Source organism: Balaenoptera ricei, chromosome 15 (genome assembly GCF_028023285.1).
Source record: "Balaenoptera ricei isolate mBalRic1 chromosome 15, mBalRic1.hap2, whole genome shotgun sequence".
NCBI classification, from domain to species: Eukaryota; Metazoa; Chordata; class Mammalia; order Artiodactyla; family Balaenopteridae; genus Balaenoptera; species Balaenoptera ricei.
The window spans coordinates 8,844,880-8,872,666 of NC_082653.1; the positions used below are offsets into that span (position 1 = coordinate 8,844,880).

Genomic DNA, 27,787 nt, shown 5'->3' on the forward strand with positions numbered 1-27,787 from the left:
GAAAATCTTTACTATCTGGCCCTTCAGAAAAAGTTTGCTGACTCCTGATTTAGATAGATTTTCAGGGAAGAGTCCTTCAAGAAGATGGTGTTTATGTTGAGATTTAAGTGATGAGAATGGTGAACATAAGGTTCAGAAAGACTGTCTTTGACATCCCAAGAGAGAATAAACACTCATAAAATCGTAGCTCTTCTCATTATGATATAAGCTTTGAATTAGGACTTTTAATCTGGCAGGTGGGTGCTGGGCAAACTGGCACAAGGTAGTGATCAGAGCTGAGGAGCTCAGCAGGTGACCACTGCAGCAGTCCTAGCAAGAGACAGCGTGTCCTTCCACTAACCCAACTGTTGTGGAGACAGAGGTGGAAGGGGTGAAGCGGGCAAAGCATTATGGAGGTCCAGTTAAGAAAAATAGTGATGAAATGGAGAGTGGTGGGGAGAAAAGGGAAAGAGGAGGGTCCGTAGATCCTAAGCTGGAGCACCATGAGAACAGAGAGGCCACTCACTGTCATTTCAGAATCAGAAAAACGAGCAGATGTTAGGAGAGTGAAAAGCTGGCCTGGGTCAAGCTTGAACAAGGATGAGTTGGATTCAAGGTCATCCCCACCATGTCCCAACACACTGATATCACAACCCCTCTGGGCAGACCAATCTCAGCCCAAGTTGTAAAGTGCTGACTCCTTCTACTGCTTCCAGGAGCGTGTGCATCTGACCAGGCCGAAGAGAGCATCCCGTTCTCCCGGCCACAGGCATTGCTTCAAGAGGATATGAGCCCACAGGCCAATTAAACCCAATCTCCATAGTTGATTGACACTCTTGGGAAACAGGCACTCTTTCCACTGAAACTCCTAAACTGCTAAGAAATAACTCTGGAGCTGGTCCAGACAATCTTGTCATTTGCCTGAAAATGAAGACAACATAGAGGAAATCTAAGATGAAAGACCAAGTTCCAATGACAAACCTCCTTTGAACCTAGAATTCATCCAAGCACGAAACCAACAATTCCATGTTTTACTTAATTAAGTTTGACTTGGTTTGCAGTCAATTATAAACAAGAGATTTTGATAAACATAGTTTGGAGGTAACATGCTGAAAAGTTTTAACTGTTGCCTCCCAAATAATTATACAGCCTTTCTTTTCAGAGTTAAGGAAGGTATTAAGCTAAGTCAAGGGGAGGACCGATTCCCCTGACTTCCAGTCAAGGCTCTTCAGACAGGAAATTTTTCCTGATACAGTAGAAACTACCGTGTTGATACTATCTACCATTTTAAGTGATCTCAGCAGAGTCATGCAAGCTTCCAGGCCACCTCCTGCTTTCCTAGACTTTGGTCCTCTCCTCGTGCTGCCCCTGTACTTCAGCTTCTGTTCTCTCTTCCGCTCCTCTAATGGATGATCCATGGTCTCGCCATCTTGGTTTGACTTGATTTTGTACACTAAGCTAGGATCTCCCTGACAGTTCATGCTGCTTCTTCACCCAGGAAAGAGTGTTAGACAGGCTCAAAGACTGAGTTAAAGTTAACAAGAGCAAACATTTTAGAGCACTTAACAACATGCCAGGTACTGTGCAGAAAGCAGTGGTTCTCAAAGTGTGGCCCTTGGACCAGCATCACCGTATCACCTGGGAACGTGTTAGAAATTCAAGTTATCTGGCCCCACCCAAGAACTACTGAATCTGACACTCTGGGGATGGGGCTCAGCATTCTGGGGGGTTTTAGCAACACCCCGTCACCCCCCTGCCGGTGATTCTGATACACACTCTTTGAGAACCATTGGCTTAAAGTGTTATTTGGATTATCTTTTTCAACCTTTTTTATTGACCCCCAAGGTAGGACAGTTATCCCCATTTTATAGATGAAGAAACTCATCTTAGAGAGATTAGGACATTTGCTCTTACTGCTAGTGAGTGGTAGAGCTGGATTCGAACCCAGGCAGCCTGACCCACAAACCTCTTCAGAGCTCCCCAGCAAGGGAGGACATAGCCACTCAGCAACCTTATTCCCAGGCAGATCGCCTGGCTCACATTCCAGCGGGCTGGCAGAAATGCTGCCTCAGATTGACATGTCCTGTTGTCTTTTTGCTGATTCCTAGCGAAACTTAGGACACATTTCTCAATCTCCAGAACTTTCCACTTAAAAATATTTTTTGCAAAAAAAAAAAAAAAAAAAGGCAGCCACAGAACAGAATCCCAACTAATCCTCAACTCAGGTCCACTGGGGTCCTAGAGAAGGCTCAGCAAAACGAGGGATATTTGTGATCATCAGCTTGCGACCTCTTCTCTTGAAAACCACCTCCCCTTCTAAGTTTCCTTTTTCTGGGCACTGCATTTCTTCCCAGTTAATACCGTGTGGTTACAGATGCCACTTTGCTTGCAGTGATTTATCAGCAATCGCTAATGTTCAGTTGTAATTTCCCATTTCAGACACGAAAATGGCTCATAACATTCACCACAAGGGCCTCTCTACAATGATATATAATTTAAAAATTAACACAAGGACAGAGGAGACTCTGCATTTTTGAACTAGGAACTTAGAGATTCAGAGGTTAAAACTTGATAAGGTGAGCTCAAGGAATTAGATGCGTTATTAAAGCAAATGTCTCTGTTCCTGACTTCAGAGCTTTTTCTAGCATCTCCCAGTTCACTTGGACTTGTCAAAGTGCAAGCCCACAAATGGTACATTTATATTAGGGTATTTTCTCCCCATTGTTAGGAACATTCTCTAATTCCTGACACAGACCTTTCCGATATAAACCATGCTGTCGGAAAGCAAGCAAAGCAGAAAAACAATCAGTGCTAGATTTCCAGCAGGGGCTAAACAGACCTGAACAGCAAGACCAACAAGACCTTATGGCGATTCTCTGGGGAAAACCCATGGCTGCGTTGACAGTATCATTGGCTCTGGGTGGAGATGGACCCAGAAGACTCTGGAAAGTAGACTATGCAGCATGCCCATCTCCAGGGATGGGGACAGTACCAGGCACAGAGGTAGGAACAAAAAAAAAACAAACAGGGAAAGAGAAAGTGAGCTGGTGCAAGAAGAAAAGATAGGGTAATGTTTCGGTATGTGTAACACTAGAAACACTTTGGTGTTTGTATTGGTTCAACCGTTCATGGCCTTGTGACCGAATCGTTTCCCGGTCTGCTCCAGCATCAAGTGGTTACAATTATGGATTGCAAATTTATTGACATTTGACATCTACATCAGCCTTCCTCTGATCAACAGACCTCTCTGCCACCAAACTGAATAATTACAGAAGATTTCAGCAGTCACGGGGATGCCAAAAAGGTCATTAAATCATCTTGAAAAAACAACGTGTTCCTCCATTTCATCTTGCCAGTAAATCTTGCGTTGAAGTCGGGACCACCTAGTGTTGATGTGCAGAGGAGGGGGTTGAATTACAGAATGGAGAAAGGAATTAAATTAGGATTGAAAAATAGGAAGGCCAGCACAGCAGGGACCTTTCATTTTGTGTTTCGTAATTCCTAGAGAAGCATAAAAATAGTGGTTTACTTTTATCAAATGGATTCATCTAGGCAAACAGGCAGTAATGGCAAGCTTGGGAGTCGAGGGTGGTCCAGGGGAGATATATATGGGAGGAGCAGCTGTGCCCAGGTCCTCTGAAGCCCACTCAGGACCCCGTGATATGAAGTCTTTAGGATTTGTCCTGATGCCCTCCAGGTCTTCTTCGTCTGACATCCTTTCTCCTTCCTTGACAAGCACGGTCCTGAGGGGCCCGGAACCCCCTTGGCCTTGCTAATTCTGCCCCATGCTCGCTCTCTCCACTGCAGTCCAGATACCAGCAGCTTTCCCCTCGCTTTCCCACAGCCTCCTCGCCGGCCTCCCCCTTCTCTCCTGACCCCTCTCATCCCTTCCGCACAGCTGTCGGACTGATCTTCTAAAAGAGAAAGCAGAGTATACCTCTCGCCTGTTTAACCCCTGCTAATGGCCTCCTGTTGGGCTTAGGGGAAAAAATCCAAAGTTCTGAGGTTCTATCAAGCCCTCCCTTGCTTCGTGCCTCCTCGCCCACCCCCGGGTCATGTCCCACCCCTCCAGCCCCAGCTGTCAGCACTCCACCTTTCTCTGAATCAGACACACCAAGCCCTCTTCCTGTTTTCCTGTCTGGGATGTTCTGCCCTCAATTTGTCACGTGTCCAGCTCCTTCTCAACCTCCTCATCCCCTTCCCCTGACCCCCCCCCCCCCCTTACTTAAAGTCCTAGGCCCACACACTGCCCCGTGTTTCCTTGGAAACCCCTCCTGCTAAGAAATGATTGACTTTTATTTTTGTGCTCAGTAAATGTTAGCCATTAAGATTATTATCAACCCGGGTCCTTTGACTAAGATGCAAGGTCTGGGCTCCTCTTACCCTCAGGGGGAGCCCAGCACTTAGGACATGCTTGGTGCAGGGCAGGTTCTTCGAGGGGATGGATGAATGGGCGACTGAATGAAGGTCCCTGGTCCTCCTGCCACAGAGAACGCAGAACTTGACTCATCACCTGAAGGCATCGATGAACGCTGCTCCCAGGGCATTGGCACCTCCGGGAAAGCATCTCTTAGCCCAGATGCACAAGCCTCGGGGCAGGGTCTGTCCTCTGGACAAACCATCTTTACAGTGGGCTGGGCATATTTCTCGCTTCCTTTTACTTTTCCGGGCTGTGCAAAGCCTGAAGAGTTCTTCCCATTGGGATTCCACCGTGTGCTGGGCACGGTGCGGAGGGTTTCACATGCTTCATCTATTTACCTGCCTCTCTGAGCGGTGACATGGGCATTACTGTCATTTCACACTGGGGGATGTCCAAGGGTCCCTCAGCTCCGATCACCTCCTAGATCCCCACTGTTCCTTCCATCCTCTACTCGTTCCCTCCTTCCTTTCTTTCTCCCTGCCTCCCTCCCTCCCTCCTTTCCTTCCTTTTTTCCCCAACATTTATAGAGTCTGTGTATAATGAGCTAATGAGAAGCAGCCCCGCCCCCCGGGAGCTTAGAGGCGGCCCCGGCTTCGTGTCCACGGTAAACAGGCGGCTCAGGTGAAAGTCCAGAGCCCCACCCCTTGCCAGCCCTACAGAGACAGCGTCATGGAAACGATGTTGAAGCATTTCAATAAAGCAGGCCCTTCTCGAGCGTGTGTCTCTCTGAGGCTCACTAGACAAAGTTTGCACACCCACGCAGAAGCCGTGGTCTGCCTCTCCTCCAGCACCCTCCCCCCCCCCCCCCCCCCCCCCCCCGCCTGCTCCTCTTGCTCTCTCCATCTTACCCCCAAACCCGCCTCCAAGCACAACGCCGTGCACTTTCTGGGATGAACACACACTCTCTCCGACTGGCAAGGCTTCCCTCTGGCCGTTCCTTCTTTGCACGGGACCCTCCCCCTTCTTCTCCACCTGGCGGGCTCCTCCTCGTCGCCCCGGACTCAGTCTAGAGCTCTGCTCGTGGCCGGACCTCCTTCCACCCCCGGGGCTCCACCGGCCCGGTGCCTTCCTGGTGGCCGCGCTGAGCTCCCCGTCAGCCTTGGCCGCGCCGTCTGTCTTCTGCGACCGGCAGCTCCGGTCTCCGTGCTGCTCAGCCCGCCGCCTCGTGCCCGCACCAGCCGCAGCCCCCAGCATGTAGCAGGCGTTTCCTCTTCCGTGACCGTTTCCATATTTGCCTTTCCCCAGTGGAGGGTCCCGACACAGGACATGGGACTTGGCTCCAGCACATTCTAATTGCCATGGTTATGATTCCATTTGGTAGACACATTTGCCCAGCCTCGATTCTAGGAGTGCTGTATTTTAACACTGATGGGAGATGCTCTCTTTAATTCTATGTGCCTCATACTGTACTACGGGGACACTTAGTAGGTTTTAAAAGATGTTGTAACAGGATGTGAGGCCAGCCTACATGCGGCCACTTGGTAGAAGAGGCGGCTGAGGGTCAGAGAGGTGAGGTGACCTGCCCCAGGTCTCTTGGCTAAGAAGTGGAGACCCGGCCCCAAGACCCGGCCTCAGCAGTTCCAGGGCCCAAGTTCCTCTGCCATGTGCTTCCTTCACGGGATTTTTAGACATCAGGAAGCCTCTGTCTCCTAAGACTTAGTGACAGGCCTTCCCTCCACGTCCAAAGTCCCCTCACTTTTCATCTTCCTGCATTTCTAGGATGATGAGGTCCCGATTGGTCTTTGACTTCTAAGCCAGAGCAAACACTACCCAATAAGGACCCATCTCCACGGTTATCGCACACCAGAGAATCCACAGGAAGGCAGCAAAAGGGGAAGTGGAGGCTACAGCAAGTGGGGGGAAGGAGGGAGAAATAAACAACTAAACTTGACAAAATCCTCTTGTGAACAAAAATAGAATTATTTGACTGTGAAATCGAGTAATGTAGCATTGAAAATAACATAACCTGAAACATCATTTTTTCCTCCATAGATGAAAAAATACCAGATAAAACCGTGCACGTTGAAAGTGCCAACTTTCTGGAGGGCCTGAGTGGTAGGAAGTTGTCTGTGTCAAAGATTTGAGCTTTCGAGATACTTAAACTTTTTTTTTTTTTGCCCATTCATCTTCTCTCCCGTGCAAGTAACTTGTGGACGGGCTTCACATCTCACACTCTGGTGTAGCACCCGATAGAATTTAAGCCAGGGGATACCAGAAGGGTGATGGGAGAACTTCTGTCCAGAATTCCAGCTTGAGGTAGGTAGTCATTTGTCCACATGTGACTTCCAGCTCTGCCGCTCATTAGCTGTGTGAGCCTGACCACGTCCCCTCTCCAAGGGCTGGTTTCTTCCCTTGCAGCCTAGGCGTGACCACAGTTCTTTCTTTATAGAGTTTAGGGTTAAAATTAACTGAGATAATATACATAAAGGGCCTAGCACAATAGCTGGGGTGCTGTAAATGCTCAATAAATGTTAATCCTCTGTCAACATCGATCAGTGACAACAAGGACAATAGTGATAGCAGACACCGTGCCAGGCACTGATTTTAGCTTTCTCTGACCCCATCAATCAACATCGTCATCATCATCAGCATCATCATTTGCATCAAAACTCATGGAAGACCAAGGCAGATCTTCCTAAGCATGACACAGCCACCAGGGATGCTGGACTGTAGCAAATGAAAATGTTCAAGGTAGATGATGGCAGGGAGAGAAAGGGGGCGTCAGAGGGGAAGACATGCAGGTTAACGGTACATTGCATCCTTTCCCAGGGCCACCCAAACACCACCCAATACTACCGTTTCCCCCTCAAAGCTGTTTTAGTTCCATCGGTCCTAGCAGTCTCTCCTTATTTCTTTAAATCAAATGACACAATCCATCCCCATCTTGATTTAAGCCTTAAGCAAACCCAAGAGGATTTTTTTGAGGTAGGCGATCAAGGTGGGGCATAGAGAGAGGACAGTGATATTCGTCAAGCCCTTGCTCTGTGGGCCAGGCCCAGTGCTGAGCACTGCCCGTAATGTGTGCACTGTTTTACCTAACCCTGGACACAAGCTGAGAAGGGAGAAAGGGAGCTGCACTGACCGCCACCCTGTCTGTGCCAGCCTCTCTCATCAACCTGCACGTAGATTATTTTTTCAAGTTTTCACAGCACCGCTGGAGGATTAGCCCAATAGAAGGGCCCTCTGTGCCTAAATATATCATATGCTTCCTGCCAGTAAAAAAACAAAGAAATAAACAAAGAAATAAAGACTATTCCAGGAAAAACAACCACCGCCACTTTCCACAGCACCCTGGACTCATGGGTTTTGGGAAGTGAATGTGCTCAACGGCAACACAAAGTTCTCTAAAACCCCTAAATGTGACATGTGCCTTGGGCTCCTGGCATCCTTTTTGCCTGCCAGGTGAGCCTGGCGTAATATTGACACTGGATTTAATAGGAGAACATGACATGCAGTGATTTTCAACAAACTCCTGTTCTTTCAGAGGAAGAGCCAGGAAAGAGAGCACAGCACACCAAATCCTCTTCTATTTTGGTTCCCTTTATGCATTCCGTTATCTCTGTGGCCTACATATCATTTAACAAACTGCCCTGCGATTCTTGCAGGGCGTGGCGTCGTGACTGATTTAAAATCCCTGCATTGCTAAAACTGCATTGTTCTTCATCAAGTTGAGTCATTTTTATGTGAAGTGTCAAGCTCCCTAACAAATAACTCCTGCCAGACAAATCAAGTTCCTCGTCTTAGAGCCGCGGCTAAATAGTTTATAGCTTTAATCTGCTCACCGAGGTGTGCAGTCTATGACAGTAATTATAAATGCAAGGAGAAATTATAGCTGAATGCTTTAACTGCATTAGGAGCCGTTTGATGAACAATCATGAGCGCCTGCTCATTTCCAACAATAGAGGGCAAGTTGGTGTCAATGCATTAGAAAGATTTCAGTTCTGCATGGCTTTTTCTCTCATTTACCATGGAATGTCACTTGTCTCCTATAAAGTAGAAAAAAAAACACCGTGGAACGCTTTAAACTTGATCGTTTAAAAAAAAGACAAAGAGAGAAATGCAGGAGAAAACTGTTTATCATGATGACTTCTGTTTTTTTTTTTTTTTTTTTTCTGTTTTGTTTGGCGGCAGGTTCAGTTTCAAATTAGTTCGGTGAAGGTAACTGCTTGTTTACTTACTAGGGGCCTTAAAAAAAACCCGACCTCAAGCCATTTTCGAAAAATCTTTACAGAGAAAGACTTCTTTCAATGAAGGGCAAGTTCAAATTCCGCCCAGGCACAGGCCCTGTGATCGGTGTGTGTCTCTCAACTAGATCCCGCTCTCCATCTGTATCTACCTCAGCTAACGACACAATTTAGTTCTCTATTTTCCTCTCCTCACTTTTGCAGAAAGACGTTTTTAATTTCGCTGAAGAATTACACAAATGTATTTTAAAGACATAAATCCATATAAAAAATATGAGCTAATTAAAACATTGCACTCCCTGTCGCTCATGGATTTTCAATTTAGCGAAAGAAAAAAGAATTGCATCTGGTTAAATGAAAAGATGATACTGATGGCAGATTGGAGTAAATGAAAAATAATGTTACTCTATATTAAAGCACCAAATTATACCCGTCAGGATTTGAGCATTCAGAAGTCCAAATGAGGGGGAAAGTGCAACGGAGACGGAGATGCATTGATGCAAAAGAGGGGTTAAGCCAGATCGCTCGGGTGAAATGAAAACGTGAAAAGAGGTGACGCATTTGTTTCTTGCTGCGTTAGAAATGCCGCGGTCTCATGGTCACATGCCCTGTTTCCAAATTCTCATTTTGCTTCCCCAAAATGAGAGTCCGGATGAGGATTAAAAAATTCTCACGCATCTACTTTCCCTGGAATTTGGGTCATTTCTTGGTGAGACGCTCTATGGTAATTGTATGGTCACCTGACTGAACAAGGAAATTACAATGAAGAGAGTGAGGATGTGTTGCTTCTTCCCCCAGGTCAGTCCCAGGCCCCCGAGTTGTGGTATTTGATTTGCAGCTGGAGCCTCCCAGAGGCCAAGGAGAGCCCTTATCATCCCTCCACCCTTACACCACATTTTATAGACTTCTTTTCTGAGCCGTTGGATGTATTCCTGGCCGTGCGTAGCCCCTGGAAACCATCAGGCGAGACGGAGGAGAAGCCAAGAGGCAGAAGAAACTTGATGAGCGTTGGGCAGTCCTGGGTTCGAATCCCACCTCTACGCTCACTGTGTGCTCTTAGACAAATCACGGAAGCCTTTGAGCTTTTTGCAAAATCAGGATGATCTGAATACCCGTGCCCGACTCATAGAAAGAGGCCAAGAGGTGGTAGTTTTGCTGTCATTGCTATCATTATAATTAAATAGTATGTCAAGGTTTCCTTGGGGCACCTGCCTAGTATTAAATAGCTCAACCTGGGAACACTCTGTAAGCTCTATACACTTTAGGCGAAGCTGAAGAACATGGTATGGGCCTGTAGGCACTGCCTAGAACTAACTCTTCTTGTGAACCTCCTATGAGACAGCTTTCATGGAAAAGAATTTCGTACATTTACTTGATTCTCACGACTTTTCTGTGAGGGGAGAATTACGTCCACGTTTTATAGACACAGAAGTGGGCATATCTAAGAGACAGCGGGTGAGTTAGGGTTTGAACCCAGGCCTGCAGAACTCGGCAGCCCTGACATCACACTGCCCCTGGTACCACCGTTCCCCTCCTCGGCTTCCCCCAGGATTGGCCAGATGCCCTCCTGTGTGCTCCTTTCGGCGTTTACCCCAGAGCTGCCCGTCTCTGTGTCTCCCACGAGCCTCCAAGGCAGACTCTTGTCCTGGTCACTGGCTTATTCCCTGGGATTAGCACAGTGCTTGGCATGGAGGGATGGCTTTCTAGACGGGTGATAATGAATGAGTGAGGCTCAGAGACGGTGGGAATCTGAGAAATTCATGCAGAATCTCTCTGCTTCCATTTCCTCCCCTGTAACATGGCTGAATCAACCCTACCTCATAGGGCTGTTTGTGAGTATCAAGTGAAATAACGTCTGTGATGTGCTTGCTGCAGCCCTGGCACATTTGGCTAGTATAATCAGCACGACTGTTGGTTCTCCATCACATAGCCTTTGCTAATAGAGTCCGGTGCACAGTAAAATCCCAGCCAATATTTGTTGAAAGATGAAAGAGAGGAGAGAAGACAGGAAGGAAGGAGGGAAGGAGGGAGGGAGGAAGGGAAGGAGGGAGGGAGGAAGGGAAGGAGGGAGGGAGGAAGGGAAGGAGGGAGGGGAAAAAAAAGAAAGGAAGGAAAGAAAGAATATTATTTGCTGGATGAAAGCAAGGGTGATGCCTCTAATCGACATTAGTTAGTCCAGCTCACTTTTTTCTTCCCAGGCTGCCATATAACCCAAGCTGTTAGGGTTGCCAGATTTAGCGAATACAAATACAGAATGCCCAGTTAAATTTGAATCTCAGACAAACAACGAACACTTTTTTTTAGTATAAATATGGCCCATGCAATATTTGGGACATGCTTATTCTAAAAACTTACTTGTCATTTACCTGAAATTCTAATTTACCCGGACATCCTGTATTTTATCTGGGAACCTACGTGCTGTTCACCCTGAACATGGGTTTTAGATTCATCCCCTCCATCAATTTCAAGGCTAGTTGTGCTGCTAAACTTGCACACTCTTGTACACTCTTGTACACTACATTACACGGTAATGACTATAATTTCAGGTCCTTATGCATTCTAGACTCATTGACTTGTTCTTTGTTTAATTCCTGTTATTCAAGTGCATGTGGTTTTTAAAGGTATATACAAATATCTATTGAAATTGTTTTAGATTACTTATATCCTAAATTAGGGATGCACATTTAACATTTTCTAATTAATGTTTAATGAAAAGTTGCATTTAATATTTGGCAGAGAATTTTGTAGAATTTAAGACATATCTAAGAAAAGAAAGAAAATTCAGGTCAAAATTCTCATCTTGCACAGAACACAGGTATGGTAAAGCTCCCAAATTTTCCATAAAATCTTGACCATCCTTACTAAGACGACATGTCATTTTGTACAATTTGTGCTGTCATGCATACCGACTAAAATTAGAGTTCCAGATAATAGTGATCTCATTTTGTGATCATTTGAAAACATATATGCATAATTCTAAGCAGTGGGCAAGGTTTTGCACACCTATTGTTCTAAAAGTGGACCTGTAGGGTAGAGGAATTCTTTTCTAGGTGAAGGGCATCAGAAAGCCACCTTTGTGCAGATGTGGGAGCAATTCAGGCAGACCAGGAGATCTTTAGTATCAACACAAACACCAAGCACCTGCATCATTTTTTGTATGCACACAACACATATACTTTGAATGCGCTCCAAACACTCAAACCTGTTTTTCTGCTGTCCTCTCTCAGGATCACAGTATTGATGGAGCTTCGTTTTCATACAATGATAACTTTGTAATATGGTGCTTTGAAGGTCCAAATCAGAAATGTTTATTCTGTACAAATGCAGAGGGATGAGAAAAGAGCTATCTTATCTATGTATTTAATAGACCTGTAAGTACCTTTGTGTCGGTTTTTCCAAATTATTGGTTTTTCTTCGCTTCTCTAGAACAGGTTTGTGCATTTCGGATTTTGACTGAGGCTTTCTTTCCCTCCCCATTCTCCATTTACATACTGCAATGTTTTGGCTGTGATATTAATTTTTTTTAAATGATTACAAACCTAAAATGTGGAAAAGTGGTCTTCATTGTAGCACAAATAAACACTACCTATCTGTCCTTTTCACCATGGTTTGGACCTACCACTACGGGATGGGAAGCATTTATCTCTGTGTGTTCTGTGTATATCCATCTTCTTTTTTCTTTTTTGAAGGACCAGGAAAGCACAATAGTAAGTTACATAAAATTTAAAATGTTATATAGCAAATAAATAGGTGTCATGGAGACCCAAGCTCACATTTAGATTCAATAGATGCATTTCAGCTTTTCTTTCAATCGTATGAGCTGAACAAATCATGCTTGGAAAGCAAGAGAGGACTCTGCCAGTAATACACTTTAATTATCATGATAAAAACATGCAAACAAAACAAAAGTCTTCATTTGGGCCCAGATAGCCATTAGCCATTAGAGTGATAGGATGGGTTCCCCCTTTGTCAGAAGCTCTTAGATCTTCTCACTGAGGCAACAGTCCCAGTTTTTAACCCTTCATTTCATTCTGACCATCCTTGCATTCAGTAAACCTCCCTATGTGATGTGAAGTGAGCCCAAAGCCACATCATATACATACCCGTCCCCACTTGGAACTCTGCTAGGGCTCATGGCTTGGCGGCTTGAACCGAAAGTCTCCTATTTAACAACAAGTGCTCTGACAGGAGGAGGTGGTGAGGGCTTATACAGTTGACCCTTGAGCAACATGGGTTTGAGCTGCCTGAGTCCACTTATACATGGATTTTTTTCAAGCGTAAATACTACATAGCCCAGGGTTGGTTGCATCTGTGTGTGTGGAACCTCGGATACAGAGGAAGCAGGGATAGGCAGGCTACACCGTAGGGAGGGCCTACTATAAGTTACACACGGATTTTCCACTGCGCAGAGGGTTGGCACCCCTAACCCCCAAGTTGTTTAAGGGTCAAGTGTATGCTAGTATGAACTGTTCGTATCTCATATCTTAACCAAAAGAGCTAATCTATAACCTAGCATGACATAAACTGGGCTGGCAAGTGCCAAAGGTTTAAGTCAGGTTGGGTCCCATTATGGGGTGTGGCCTAACACCCCAACCTGAACATCTGATGGTCCCTAGCACGTGGGGGTATCATGCTGGAGGGGAGAGAAAAGGAGGTAGAGAAAATACATAAAGGGCGGTGAAAAGAAGTTCAGCCTCGCTTATGCTCAACGTTTGAAAATGGCTGGTGGGACTAGTCTGCCAAGGTACTTGACCTTGGCGTCTGTCCTCTTTCCTGAAGGTGACATAGGTAGTCTGGGCACTGGTGACTCTGCCAGGCATGGAACTTTGATGATGCATGATGCAAATTATCTCAAGCTGTGGGACCCCATGTGCCTTGGCAATGAGTGTGCAGAGCGTCATTTGCTTCTTTATATAAAATAGAATCTCAAAGCCATGCGTTGCATCTACCTTTGCTAAAGGTGGACTCTGATATTAGCTTTATCTCCAGGACAACCAAAAGACGAGGGAGGAAAATAAGCTTCCTCTCTTTTCATCTCAGTGTTCTGCAGAGAGGAGTATTTTCCTCCCATCCGACTACCGGGCATATGCCCTTTCACAGGAGACCTAATGGATAGGAGATGAAGGGGAGGGAGTGGAAGGTAGCAATTGCTGCAAGTAAGCTGCAAAAAGCATTAATTACTAGTAATAATAATAAAGCCAGCTTTAAACTATTCATGAGTTGATTAAGAAATCTCTGTATAGTGGCTACCCCCAGGAACCCTACAATCTTTATTCGCTTGCTCACTTTTTAAAAAGAATTTGCATCACCTCGTAAGTCATTCGCATTACTCTCGGAAGGTGAGGCGGTGAAATGGGACAGTAAGACAAGTCAGTACTTATCAATTAAAATGAGGTGTAGCCTTGGCTGGACCTTGAAAGTTGGGCCTTGGGTAACTAAGAGGGCCTTGGGTATCAAGAGGCAGTCACCTGTGAGCTCCATCTCTCTAAATCCATTTTATTCTATTTCCCAACGCTGAACCGGAGAAACTGAGAGAACGGCTAGGACTTAATTATCCTGTTCTGGTCTTTCATAAAAATTCGTGCTATTCCAGCAGGCTACTGTGCTCTTGGTATAGGGAGATGTCAGCTGCCTCTAAATAGACCCATCTCCCTTCTAGAAGCTCCTCACAAAGTTACTGTCACAACCACGTGGGAGCAAACCCATACCTGCAGAGCTATTCTTCATCCACGTCTGTTACAAACTGTGAATGGTGTTCGGGTGACTTGCTGTGCGTTTTGCTTAGGTGGAGTTTTACTGCGTGTTTGCTCACAAATGTCCGACAGCACAACTTACACTTGAACTTAGAGTCTGTGTCCTCTTCGCCAGCTATGGTTTCCGGTGACCTCTGAGCCGACGATATCCGGGAGATCTCCTGCTCCGCTTTGCTTTGCTGTTCCATGGCCATGCGGGTCATGTCCTTCATTTGGAAACCTAGGTGAGATTCTAAGTGACCGATGTAGGTAGAAGGGGTTCTGAACTGGGAGGCACAGTCACTGCAGTAAAAGATCGGGTGTCCTTTGTCCATGTTTTTCAGAAACTTGGTCCCGCCCGTTTTCCTCAGCTGGTACTTGACGTTGGCCAGCCAGTGGCTGATGGTGGTCATCGAGAGGCCCGTAAACTTCGAGATCTGCATTCGCTCCTGTGGGCCCAGATCGGACAGCAGGTATTTGCCCTCCGACGTCTGGAAGAGGCTGGAGGCAAACTGAGCCTGCAGGATTAGAAGATGCTGAGGGTTCCAATTGGACTGCCGGCCTTTCCTTTTATGCAAGGTTGAGACTTCGCTGGACACGTCCTCGAAGCGCCTGACCTCCATCTCCAGCTTCACGGGAGGGACCCTGGAGGAAGCAGCAGGCTTTGGGGTGGTGGCTTTGGGGAGGACTTTGACCATGTCGGCGATATCGGACAGAGCGTGCTTCTGGGGTGGGGACGTACAGGATTGTGCTTGCGAGGACTCAGCCTTCTTGCTTTTGGACTTGGTCAGGTCGATGGGCTGGTCGCTGTTCTCAAACAGGTAGCGTCTGGACATGCTGGCCGGCCTTGCGGAGACAGGACTCAACACCGGCTTGTCCGTGACACTGAGATGCGACTTATGAAACATCGACATTGTGCTTGAGCTTGGGCTGGCGCAGGAAGGAGAGCGCAAGGGTTCCGTAGCTTTGCCCAGGTGATTGTTCAGGACAGACTGCAGGGCGCTGAGCGGGTTGATGCACGGCAGGGCCGAAGCATGGTTGGCGAGGGCACAGCCGTTGCTGAGGGAAGATGCTGGCTCCAAGGGCTGGGGTTTCTCTTTCTCACCACCTTCTTTCATCCGCTTGTCCTCCTCCTTCAGGGGACAAGGCTCAGCCTTTTTGGATTCTGAAGGGGGTTCACACTTGGAGAAAGAATCCCCCTCACTGTGGCTGAAAGAGGACGCCTCTTCATGGGGACTTTCTTTCCCACACTCCTTCACCACTTCGTCTTTGTCTTCCGGCTCCTTCTTAACTTGCGTGTATGGGGCCAGGCTTGTGGGCACAGAAACCAGCGGCATTACTTTCCACTTGGGTGCAATTGGCCTTAACTTGTTGGTGAGGTTGGGTCGAATCTGCAGTACCTGGGAGCCCATCGGCAAAGCAGGCTTGGTGCCCTCTGACAGCTGGTAGGCGGCGTGGATGCTGGGGTACGCGCTCCAGCTGGGAGCCCCATTCTGGGCTTTGTTGATGGCGGTGGTAACAGTATTTTCCAGTGACTTCAAAATGTCCCCTCCGCCCTTTGAGCCGTCTTCCAAATCCTCCTCCCTTAGGTACTGGTATTTTATCGTAGGGTCTAAAGGTTTTTGTAGAGGGTCTTCATAGTCCTCGCTTTTCATGACTTTCTCATCCTTGTTGATCTGCTCTGCTTTTTCTTTTTTACTGTCTCTCTTTAACTCAGTCGTAGAAGCTATGCAGTCAGCAGCTGAGTTACTCGATGGCTTGGGAGCCAGAGAATCACTGTTTGGGGCGTCCGACAACGACTGCATCTTCTCCACGGCGAGTGGGTCTAGCACCAGCTGCTTCCCTTTCTTGGAGGCAGAGCTGGTGACCTTGAGAAAGTGACCGGTGACCATCATGTGGGTGGTGAGCTGCTGCAAAGTATCGTGGGAGCTCCCACACTCCATGCACTTCAAGATCTGGGACTTGCAGGCCTCAAACTGCCAGGTGTAGCTGGCGCCATTTTGGTAGCCGTAGCGATTGTTGGAGGACAGCTGTATGTTGGCGTTCTTCTGAGAAGGAAACGAATCTGCAAACGATCCTGTGGTCGAATCGGGGGAACATGGCCGATTGATGTCAAAGATGCGTTTCTTCGCCGGAGTGACCATTTTCGACGAAATGGTTGGTACTGGTTCCTTCAAAGGCACTTTTTGGTAATGTTTCGTTTTGATCATGTGGACACTCAAATCTTGGAGGGAATCGAAGGAGTCGCCACAAAACATACATTTCAGGACCTTTTGAGCATCCTCTTTGTCCATATCCTGGAAAGCCCTTTTCCGGGGCTTTGAATAGCTCGTGGGTCTGAGCTTGTCCTTTTTGCGGTTGTCATCTTGATAGTGGCCCGTTTCGTTCATGTGCACAGTCAACTCGACCAGGGTGTCATAGGCGGCGCTGCACTGCCGACACCGGAACCTGCTGGCCCCGGTGAAAACGGTCCCGCACATCTTACTGCTCTGCCGGTACAGCTGGACCGAGCTGAACAGGCTGGGCTTCGACACGGATCTGGAAGGCAAGTTCTGCTGTAGGCTTTTGGACAGAGCGTCTTGGTGCCAATCGAAATCAGTCTTGTTGCTGCCATTACGGGGGTCACAATTCCGCCTCTCGCTGTTGGACAGTTTGAAGCCAAGACCCAGGCCCGACCAGTAGGAATCAGACAAGATGTTGGCGTAGACGGCGGTCATTTTATCCATGCAACTGTGGGCTTCATTTGGAAGCTTGGAGTGCACGCTTGCTTTCCTGTCCAAGGCATCTCGGCCGCACACGCTCTTGACGTCTGACATCTGATCACTGGCATCACTCAGCAAGGACTCATTCTCGGCGTCCTGATTGGACAGGTGACTTCCTGGAGAGTTCTGGTAGCTGAAGCAGCCTTTCTGCTCGGGGCCCGTTTCTAGCTCCTCGTCTGTCCCTGGGTCATTGCTGCCCTGAAGGTGAGCTACCGAACCACTGTCTTCCTCTTCCTCCTCTTCTTTTATTTCCTCCCCTTCCTTCAGCTGTTCTTCCTGGGCGTAGCCTGCAAGCGAAGGAGAAGAGATGAGATAACAGTAGCAGGTGACATATTCCATCCCCATTTCCCCACTTAGACAAAGTGCTTCCCATATGGAACTTAACAATTTAATCGACACTTTTATGAACTGCAAGCAACGGATACAGGAAAAAGCCAAATGATGTCTTTTGTGCCATCTAATGCCTTTTTAAAAAAATTGGCAGGAGTCATAATTCTTTATAAGTGCCTAGAATTCCAAGTTAATAATTTTCATGTTTAAGGAAGATCACTCTAATACTCCTATAATGGGACAGTCACTAAATTCACGTGTATGGCTTTCAGGAAAGCTGGACTGAAATTCAGATCCTATTACAGACATAGCTCTACAAGAAGGACGTTGGCTCATAAGAAAACCAAGACTTGACCCTTGGCATCCTCATGGTAAGGTTTACCAAGACACTTGGCCCTGTTGGCATACACTCATTTTTGAGTGCCCAGATGTAATTTGGATGCATAGCCATTACATTTTTGATAGCGAGGGTCCTTTTTGTTATAACATTTTTATTTGTAGAGAGTCGCACAGCAGGAAGAGAGATTCTGGAGTATCAAATAAAATCTTCCATTGATAGCTGAAAAATTATGTAAGCTCAGCAAATATAATGATTTTAAAATAATAGCAAATGGTGTTAGAATGGGAGATTTGGGAAGTATCCGATTATTCTCCAACAGGTTTATGACGACCTTTTCAGACAAGGCTGAAAATGCCCTCTCGATCTTGTGCCTGTAATTTCTAATGCACTGTGATTTGTGGGTACCCGTCATGAGATGCCAATTATACATTTGATTTGTAGATGCAAAATGCTATTGGGGATGCATGCTTTCCCTTCTCTGAAAGGATTTAGGACCAGTAATTGCATAGGGAAAATGAAGGCATGAGAGAGCGGGTGCAAAGGGAATTAATGGGCAGATACCCATCAATGGAGATGAGGAATGTGACCATTTATGCTCATGTCTTCATTTTCTTCACCTGGCCTTTTCAGGGCCACGTGGATAAAATGCAACCAAAGAAGTACCAAAGCAAGGGAGATTCAGTCTTAGATGTGTAAGGGCTGCATGATCTCAATGCAGTATTTTCCTTATGAGGTCCTATCTCCCCTCTCAGTGCGGGTGGGTACTTGGGAGAAACCCTAGGGCAATGCTGTTACTTCCATTCACCAGGTATAATACTTGAAAAAGGGGTGATCAAGCATTGGAGGTCTCTCCCGAGAGGCAGGCAGAGAGGAGAGAAGGGGGATTATTAGGAGTAAGTCACCTGCAGTCAGGAACTCCAAGGGCTCCAAAGACTGAAAATGAAGAATATTTTTTTTTTCAGATTTTTATTTACTTATTTATTTTCCAAAAGTAGGGTATTTTAAAACTTGAACTGTAGCTGATTTACAATAATGTATTAGTTTCTGGTGTATAGCAAAGTGATTCAGTTATACACATATTTATATGTACATCTTTTCAGATTCTTTTCCATTATAGGCTATTATAAGATATTGAATATAGTTCCCTGTGCTATACAGTAAATCCTTATTGGTTACCTATTTTATATACAGTGGTGTGTATCTGTTAATCCCATACCCCTAATTTATCCCTCCCCTGCCTCCCCTTTGGTAACCATAAATTTGTTTTCTGTGTCTGTGAGTCTGTTTCTGTTTTGTAAATAAGTTCATTTGTATTGCTTTTTAGATTCCACATATAAATGATACCCTATAATATTTGTCTTTCTCTGTTTGACTTACTTCACTTAGTATGATAATCTCTCGGTCCACCCATGTTGCTGCGAACGGCAATATTTCATTCTTTTTTTGTAGCCGAGTAGTATTCCATTATATATGTATGTGTATATATATATATATTTATATTTGCACATATATGTATATATACCACACTGAAGATGAAGAATATTTATTAATTATTATCTCCTAGGACCTGTGCTAACTATTGCAAATACGTTCTTTCATTTTATTTAATATCCACACGAAGTAGAAACTATTATTATTTTCATTTCACAGATGCGGAAACTGAGGCTCTGAGTTTGAGAAATTTTTCCCAAGGCCACACAGTTAGCATTGCAGGGTCGTGCCTGAACCCAGCCTGTGCGATGAGAGAATCCATGGTCTTAACCACTAGGTTTCACTCTCTTTTTAGTACCAATCTAATAAATAAGAAAACTTTGCAGAGACCCAAAGGTTAAAGGTCAAGCCATGGGGTTTCCTTGAAGTGTCACCAAATATATAACCACCTCGGAGGGGAGAGCTGTAGGAATACTGTGGACGAGAGCCCACAATTTTAAGGGCGTGATAGCGTAAAACAAAATGAGATGTAAATACTCAGCCTCGCCAGTGGTTTTGTGGTTGTGTTGCATTTTTTGGTTGTTGTTATTGGTGTTGTGTTTTTGCTTTCCTAGCAGGTTGACAAGCGGATTTTTCATTAAACTGGGGTTGCTGGTCTCTAGTTCCATAAATTGATTTGAAGAAAAAGAAGCTTCTCAACCTAGGCAAACAGTCGTTAATAAGCAGTCACTACTTGCAAGAAAACCCTAGCTTAGAATAACTGAATTAGATCACATCCCACCCCCGACCCCATCCTCATCGTGTTTTCTTTTTCCTGGACTAGTTTGTATGTTTGTAGAAATAGCCACACCATTAAGATGAAGGAAAAGGTCTATTAACAAAATTAATAAATGACTTGTTACAGAGCCAAGCAAAATACTCCAAAGAATCAGGCAAATTTTACCAATTAAAAACAGGGTTACTTTTGAGAATTAAAAGGGCTTTATTACTCATACATTGGGATAATACATATTAGCCAGGACTGTTCCAGGCTAAGCTATATAGTCACCACACCTACGGGTGATATGATCACTGAAACAAAGAACACATACACCTGCACACAAAGCAGGTGAAGAAATCTAGGGGGAAAAAAGAAGGCTTTTGCTCATTACGGTTGGTTAACATGTTGCCAGGTTTTATTCATCTCACTATTTTCAGTGCCTAGCACAGGGCCCGATACTTAGTAGGCAGTTGGGAAATAATTCATGTTACATTGTATGTGTGTTGATGAAACAGACATGCATGCTTGCATATGCAGGCGCACACGCGCACACACACACACACACACACACGCACACACCACAGACAATCTGCCCAGCCAATATAGTCATTTTCACACAAGGAGAAAAGAAGTGTTCTTTTTTAATGCTGACATTTGGAAGCTGAGCTTTCCGGACCAGCTCAACTTCACAATCTACTTTGTCCTTCTAAATGGATTCCCCAGAAGAAAAGTCGAAGACAGCAAATGCCTCCCCCACAATACAGATAAAATTTTCTGCTTAATTAGGCATTGACATGTTTACTATAACCTTTACAGAAGAGTAACTCGCGCTGAGAGACCCTTTTTGTCTGTTTTCTTCTGCAGAACAGACTAAATCTCATGCACCCGATAAAGTAACGCATTGAAAAGCCTCATAAAAAAAAATGCCAAAGCATCCATCAGAGTGAGTGTATTTTAACAATGGCTGGGGGTTCCAAGGAGTTTTAAAAAACACATTTTAATATTATACATTTAAAACTGTTCACTTAAGTGATTTTGTTTGCCACCGGCAGCTGAGGGGAGAGGGAGGGAAGACAGCCAGAATATGAGTGATCTGTGTGTATAATGAGTATCTGTCTCTCTCTCTATTGATGATTTGTTCAGTAAGATTGCATCATGTGTAAATCTTGGTAAAGTGGATGAGTGGCAAGTTTATTCCTATGAATACTTATTTAGCAAAAGAAAATGATCACAATTGCACCGAGGCACAAGGAGAAAGGAGTGTCCTCTGCAGAACCTCCCTGTTGACTTTGGGTTGAAGATCAAACTTCATGGTGGCAAACATCTCCCTGTCCAACCTAAATGTCTAATTTCATCCCTTACCACCGCCTGACTGTGGCCACAGGAAGCTTCTCCCCTCCCAGGACAGGTAATTCATGGGCAAACTCAGTTCCATGTCTAAAAGTTCTACGGTCAAGAGACCATCTCTCTTCTACTCCACAGCCACTGCTCTGTGTCGCCACTGCTGTTCACTCACGTGACTAAATGGGCTTCCTGCTTCCACTTCCTCCAGTCTGTTTTCCAGAGAACTAACTGCTAGAATATTCTTTATTAAAGATGCTGGCTGGCGACTCACTGTTTTAACTCCTGCAGTGTGTTTCTGCTGCACAAATAGAAATAAATTATCATAAAATTCAAACCCTTCACCTGGTCTATAAGAGTTGGCAGGATTTGGCTTCTGCCTTTTTGCTTTATCGCCCAGTACTCTCGCCCTGCCCTCCACACCCATGGTACAACAACCTACTGGTTCCTTCTTGTGTCTGCCAATCCTTTCCTTGACTGTGGTTCTTCGCAATTGCAGATTTCTCTGCTTGGAAGGCTCTTCCTCTTTGGAAGTTGGTTCCTTTTCATGCTTTAGAATTCCGCTCAAATGGCCTCTTCCTGACCAGTTGTCCCTTCTCTGTGTAACTGTAGATCACATCAACCTACTTACTGAAAGCACTATGGCGCTGACCATACTCTGAAATCATCTTGTGTGTTTATGGATTGATTGTGTCCTCCCACTAAATGTAAAGGTAAAATGTCTGTCCCCTTGAAGGCAGAGACCTTGCTTCTCCCAGCACTCAGATAGTGTCCTGGCGCAGAAAGATGTCCACAAGTTATCTGAGTGAGTGGACAAATAGATCGTACAACGACAGGGGATTGGTCCAGTGGCAACAGTGCAGTCGGCACCTGTGATGGGTACATCTCCCCACCCCACCCCTGATCTAGATCAGATGTGAATTACAACCATCCTGATCAACTTTTCTCAATGATAAAAGCAGAACAACCCCACAAATCATCTTTTCAGAGCAATCCAGCCACCAATATTCTTGTTGCCAGAAATCCCTGAGCTGTGGATTTAAAGTTTTTAAGTATGAAGACCACAAATAAGCATCAAGACTGCAAAGCATCAGGAAATACACTCAATGTGAGCAGATTTTGATTCAAAAAAGATTCACGCTACTTTGAAAGTGTGGATGAATTTTGTCATGGATAAAGCTCATTAGCTGTTCCATGATGTATATTACACAAATATTAATATTAGGGTGGTCTTATTCCCAAATGCTTGATTTTAAAAAGGAGAAATGTCATCAGAAAAATATACTATATATGCTGCAAACCTTTTACCCTATCATTATATGGGTAAATGCTGAAACAAATCCTCAAACGTTAGAAATTTCCTCTTAAATCAAAGGTTAAAAGAAAAAGGAAACAATTAAAAACACTACCACCTCAATTGTTCCAAAAACCTGTGGTCAGAATGGTTTGAATGAAATTGTGCAAAATAATTCATGGCTGGTAATGATGTAAATATCAGATTTTTGCTAGGCTTCCATGTTTGTAGTTGCCTTGAAAATCCACAATAGAGTGTTTACAGTAAAAGCACTGACAGTTTTTAAAGTGGCAGCAGAGGTGGAAGAGTCATAACCCGAGAAGAATATAAAACTCAAGAAGGTTGATTTTTAAAAATGAAACCAGAATTCAATCAAGACCTCATTTAAAAACATACCTGGTGGTGACAGGATCGTTTTCGCCAATCTACCCCACTAAATGACAGTTTAAAATCACATGAAGATTCCACAGTGTACAGGGCAGACATAAATGAGGGGATCGCAAGAATTTCTCACCGTGTACCCAGTAGGTACGATAAATGATGACACGGAGGAAGGTCTTCCTGTCATGAGTCTCTAGTGTTTTGGTGACTGTGGTCTAGAAATCTGTTAATATGTATATTATTATTGGCACTAATTGGCACTCTTGTTGGCAGGCTGAGGAAAGAGATAGAGGATTTCTTGTTCAAGGAGGCTGAGCTACCTTTCAGTGGTGACTGGGTCCAGAGCAAGGGCCCCTCGCAGGGCTGTGTTGAGGGGCTCTGTCTGCTTTGTGTTCCAGGAGGTAGTAGGCTACGGGGCTGTGGGATCCCCGGCTCCCTTCCTGAGCAAAGACCTGACTTTACAGAGAATCCAGGTACCATGAGCCAAGGCTCAGCCTCCCTGCCGTCTGGAGAAATCTAAGCTCAGGCACATTTCTAAAAAGAGACATTTTCAATTCAATTTTCATATAGATTTTTATTCCTGCCACACCACATAGAACTCACTAACATAAGCATGACTTGTACACGCAGCTCAAGAGAGAAGGGCTGGTTCCTTCCTCTATCTGAATGTCAGAACCAAACACATAGAATTCTTTGTTTAAAGGAATGTTGAAGATGGAGTGGTTTAATGACATGAGGCTTCTCCTGGGCCCAGAAGTGCTCTGTAGAGATGGATGGAAAGCTTTCTGAAGGTCATCAAAACAACATCCCTCTTATTATTTCCTGCAGATGTTCAGTGAATTGGAATGTTTTATATGTACGATGGATACATATTGGGTGTGGTCTGCATGAAAAAAAAAGTCCATTTACTTAATATATTCTTGTTGTAGGCACTTTCTTGGGCTATCCTCACAGCTCTTTGGACTGTAAAGCTGTTTCCTAACCATGCTCTGTGACTTTCTCCACATCTTGGTCATCAGCAAAAAAGGACTAAGTTAGTTTAAATCAGGGAAAGTGGATACTCGGTCATCCTTTTGCGGTTCATCTGTTTATTCATTTAATCAAGAAATATTTATTCTGCAGCTATCACATGCCACATACTTTAGTAGAGTTTTCCCTGGGACTTCCATCACAGTGGTTCCCCAAAGGCCCAGGAGAGTAGAGACCTGAGTTACAGAGAGAAGTTGGACACTGGGATTAGGGAGGAAAAGGTCATGATAAGGTCATGCATTACTGGAGGAATGCAGGTAACTTAAATGGCAAAGTAGGACAAATGGGAAGAAAACAATCCTGAGTTCCTAAGTAGTGCTGGCATCCAGCTGGATAGACACAGAGGAGCTGCGGATAGCTGGAAAGTCCATGCCACATTGAAAGAGTACAGCTGCTACTCAAGGAACAATCATGGGGTCTAGGGTTGCCAGAAGCTTTGTTTGGCCAAACCATGTAGAAGAAACCAAATATGTCTGGTATCCATCCATTTGCAAGCTCTAAACCAAAGGAATCAGCGGAGGCAGAGTTTGAAGACCTGACATGCTCTTCTGTTGCTTTCTCATACCATCTCTTTGACCTTGATTCTCATCTGTCAATCCCAGATAGGAGTGACCATCCTAAGCCTACCTACCTCACAGGATTCTGTTAGGACAAAGGAGGAAATGGAAGAGAAAGTGTATCATAAACCCTTGCTACTCAAAGGATGGTCCTTGGATCAACAGCAGCAGCACTTGGGAACTTGTTAGAAATGCAGACTCTCAGCTCCATCCAAGGCCTATCGCATAGAAATCATTTAACAAGATCCCCGGGGGGATTCATAGGCTCAAGAAAGTTTGAGACGCCCTGCTGTAAATGGCGAAACTGTTAATTGGGAGCAAGAGATTTGGTAAGCTACTCCTCTCTGCCTATGTTCCTACGTGTATGTGGGTACCAGCTTTGGGAAGAGAATACAACTTTGAGAGTTCCAGCCCCTCTCCTCTGCAGGGACCAAAAGATGAAATACCTGTGGCTTAAGACAATTGCTTCCAGCTATACTGGGAAACGCCGAGCAAGAGAAAAATAAAAGTCACTGATTCAAAGACTGATCAGTTACTGAAGAGATAGGATGGCCCACGGGCCATGGGATCAGGCAGGCCTCAGTTCAAATCTGCCAGTTTGGGCTTCCCTGGTGGCGCAGTGGTTGAGAATCTGCCTGCCAATGCAGGGGGACACAGGTTCGAGCCCTGGTGTGGGAAGATCCCACATGCCGCGGAGCAACTAGGCCCGTGAGCCACAACTACTGAGCCTGCGCGTCTGGAGCCTGTGCTCCACAACAAGAGAGGCCGCGATAGTGAGAGGCCCACGCACCGCGATGAAGAGTGGCCCCGCTTGCCACAACTAGAGAAAGCCCTCGCACAGAAACGAAGACCCAACACAGCCAAAAATAAATAAATAAATTAAAAAAAAAAATCTGCCAGTTTCTGTTTAAATGTGATCGCAGGAGAGTTGCTGAAACTTACAGAGGCTCAGTTTTCTCATCCATAAAATAAGAATACTACTAGTATTTCCTTCATAGGATAGTTAGGAATATCAAATGTGATAAAGTACGTAACACACCAAGGCTGTAGGACTACCTCCTGACTCTCAGTCCTGTTGTAGACTCTTTATAAACACTGCACATCCTGACTGCCAATCTGAACCCGCAGACGGCTGAAATCAGTTGGCTTTGGCATTCTTTGTTATTCCTAAATCCTGTTCCAAGCCAACCGCTTTTGATGATATTTGCATTAGATATGAACCAGATTTGTAAGTGTCATGCATAAGAAGAGAGCTCTATCCAGTTTGGGGTTTGTTACTTAATATTAAATCATTCATACAAGGAGCCAGTGGTATGTGTGCTGGGAACTTCCGTAGAAGTGATGTGCAAACATCAAATGGCAAGTTATTAGGTTATTACCCATAATGATAATGTCTGCAATCTTCAAGAAATAAAACAACCCACCATTCCAGAAAAAAGGTCTTTGTTGGAGGCCTTGGGCTTTGCAATGAGAGGGATGACTAATGGTCAAAGCAGAAGGTCTCCTAGAAAAAATGCTTTATATTCAACTACCTAGAATTTCAGTCTGGCATGTGTTATTATTGGGAAATGTCCTGGTGACAATTTTAAAAAGCAGAGTGAGAAAATATTCATGGAGAAGGGTGAGAAGGGGGCCATTTCATAAGATTTCTGGTAGTTCCAGTTTAGAAATCATTATCCTTATATTATCCTCACACCAAGAGAGCATAAATCAGGAGCAGGGGATAGGGAAAAGTGAAATGAAACAGGGACAAAGAAACTACACAATAGAACTGAGACTTTCCTATCAAAATAAGAGTTCTAGGCTTTGACTTTTCAAGTGGTAGCAACTATTTTCAGCAAAATGTACATACTGATTTTCTATACATTTTTCCCCACATAGGGCTATATAAACACACCCACACGTCTATAGTTCTTTCTAAGACTATAAAGTTTGGAGGGTTTTTGTGGGGTTTTTTTTGCCAAGAAAAGGGACAGTGAATCATTATCCAGAGCGACCTTCAGAAAGTATACGAAGCCGATGCACCATCTGTATTTTTTCAGATGTATATTCCCATTTTACTTGAAATAACATCATTAGTGCAGCCATCCCACAGAGCTAGAAGGTGATCTTGTTTCCCTCTTGCCTGGCTTGAAGTCAAACATCTTTTCTTTTTTTTGGCAAATGCTGCTTCTTTCTCTGAAATATTTCATGCAGATAATGGATAATGACCACTTCTCATTGCCTTTTCTCGAAAACGTCTAACTGCATTAGCCAAGAACGGACAAATTTTAACCTGCTTCTTTTGCTAAGTTCATGGCTGTGACCACTTCCCATTAAGAAAGAAAGAGAGAGAGAAGAAAGCTCACTGTTCGTTCAGAGAAGCAAATTGGCACTGTCAGAAAGCGAGCTGGCCTTTGCTTTTCTAGTGAAAAATCTGCTATCTCTAGAATCACAGGAGTCCAAGGTGGAAAGACCTTTCACGTCTTATGAGCAGTGACTCAGTCAGACAAGGATTTCCTTGCCCTGGTATTCTTCAATTCTATGATTAATGGCTCAGATACTGGACCTTCCAATTCTTCCTCTTCCTGTTGGATTCTCCGCCAGTATGATCACTGTGACCAGTCTGGCTGTGAGGACCACGGGGTATAGAACTCCCCCCCCCATTCCTAGGAGGTGAGCAGGGTTTCCAGGCTGCTTCTCCTTGCCTCAAACACTCCAATTTGACTTTTGTTCATTTGACAATGAGGCAAATCAAGAACTCATCCCCTGTAAAAATATAAAGACTTATTCTCTTATCTCACCTTTGCACTTCAAGGTGAATGAGTTTATTAGTTTCTATAGTTTAACTAGTTTCTGGTTTCTATAGAAGAACACGTGGCCCCAGGAGCCAACTGGGTCACCGTCACCCTCCAACCCAGTGGTTCTCAACCCGGAGCATGTTTGTGCATTTGGACAATGTCTGGAGACACCTTTGCTTGTTATGACTGGAGACAAGGTGCTACTGGCGACTGTGGAGGGGGGTGGAGAGGCCAGGGGTGCCGCTGAACACCCCGCCATGCACAGGACAGCCCTCATGACACAGAAATAGTCTGTCTCAAATGTCAATAGCTGAGAAGTGCTGTAAAGCCCAGGTCAGTGGCAGCACTGCGAATTGGCAACAACTCATCCTCTTTCTAGTTGTCAGTGAAGCGGGGGCTCTATGGGGAACGCTTGGTGTTGTTAGGGGAGAACTAGAGAAGAAAGCGCACACAGCACCCTCACAGGT

At 45.0% G+C, this 27,787-nt stretch overlaps 1 protein-coding gene across 3 annotated transcripts in view; it reads right to left on the minus strand.

Moving 5' to 3' along the window:
- TSHZ2 (teashirt zinc finger homeobox 2) overlaps positions 1–27,787 on the minus strand; it is a 444,389-nt gene that overhangs the window by 165,631 nt on the left and 250,971 nt on the right. Inside the window, exon 2 of one of the 3 annotated variants that reach the window (XM_059896538.1) lies at positions 14,419–17,364. In XM_059896538.1, the coding sequence (XP_059752521.1) occupies positions 14,419–17,364 (2,946 nt within the window). Of the gene's footprint in view, positions 1–12,369; positions 17,365–27,787 lie in introns of those variants that run through there. The other 2 variants (XM_059896536.1, XM_059896535.1) reach the window with 2 other exon arrangements.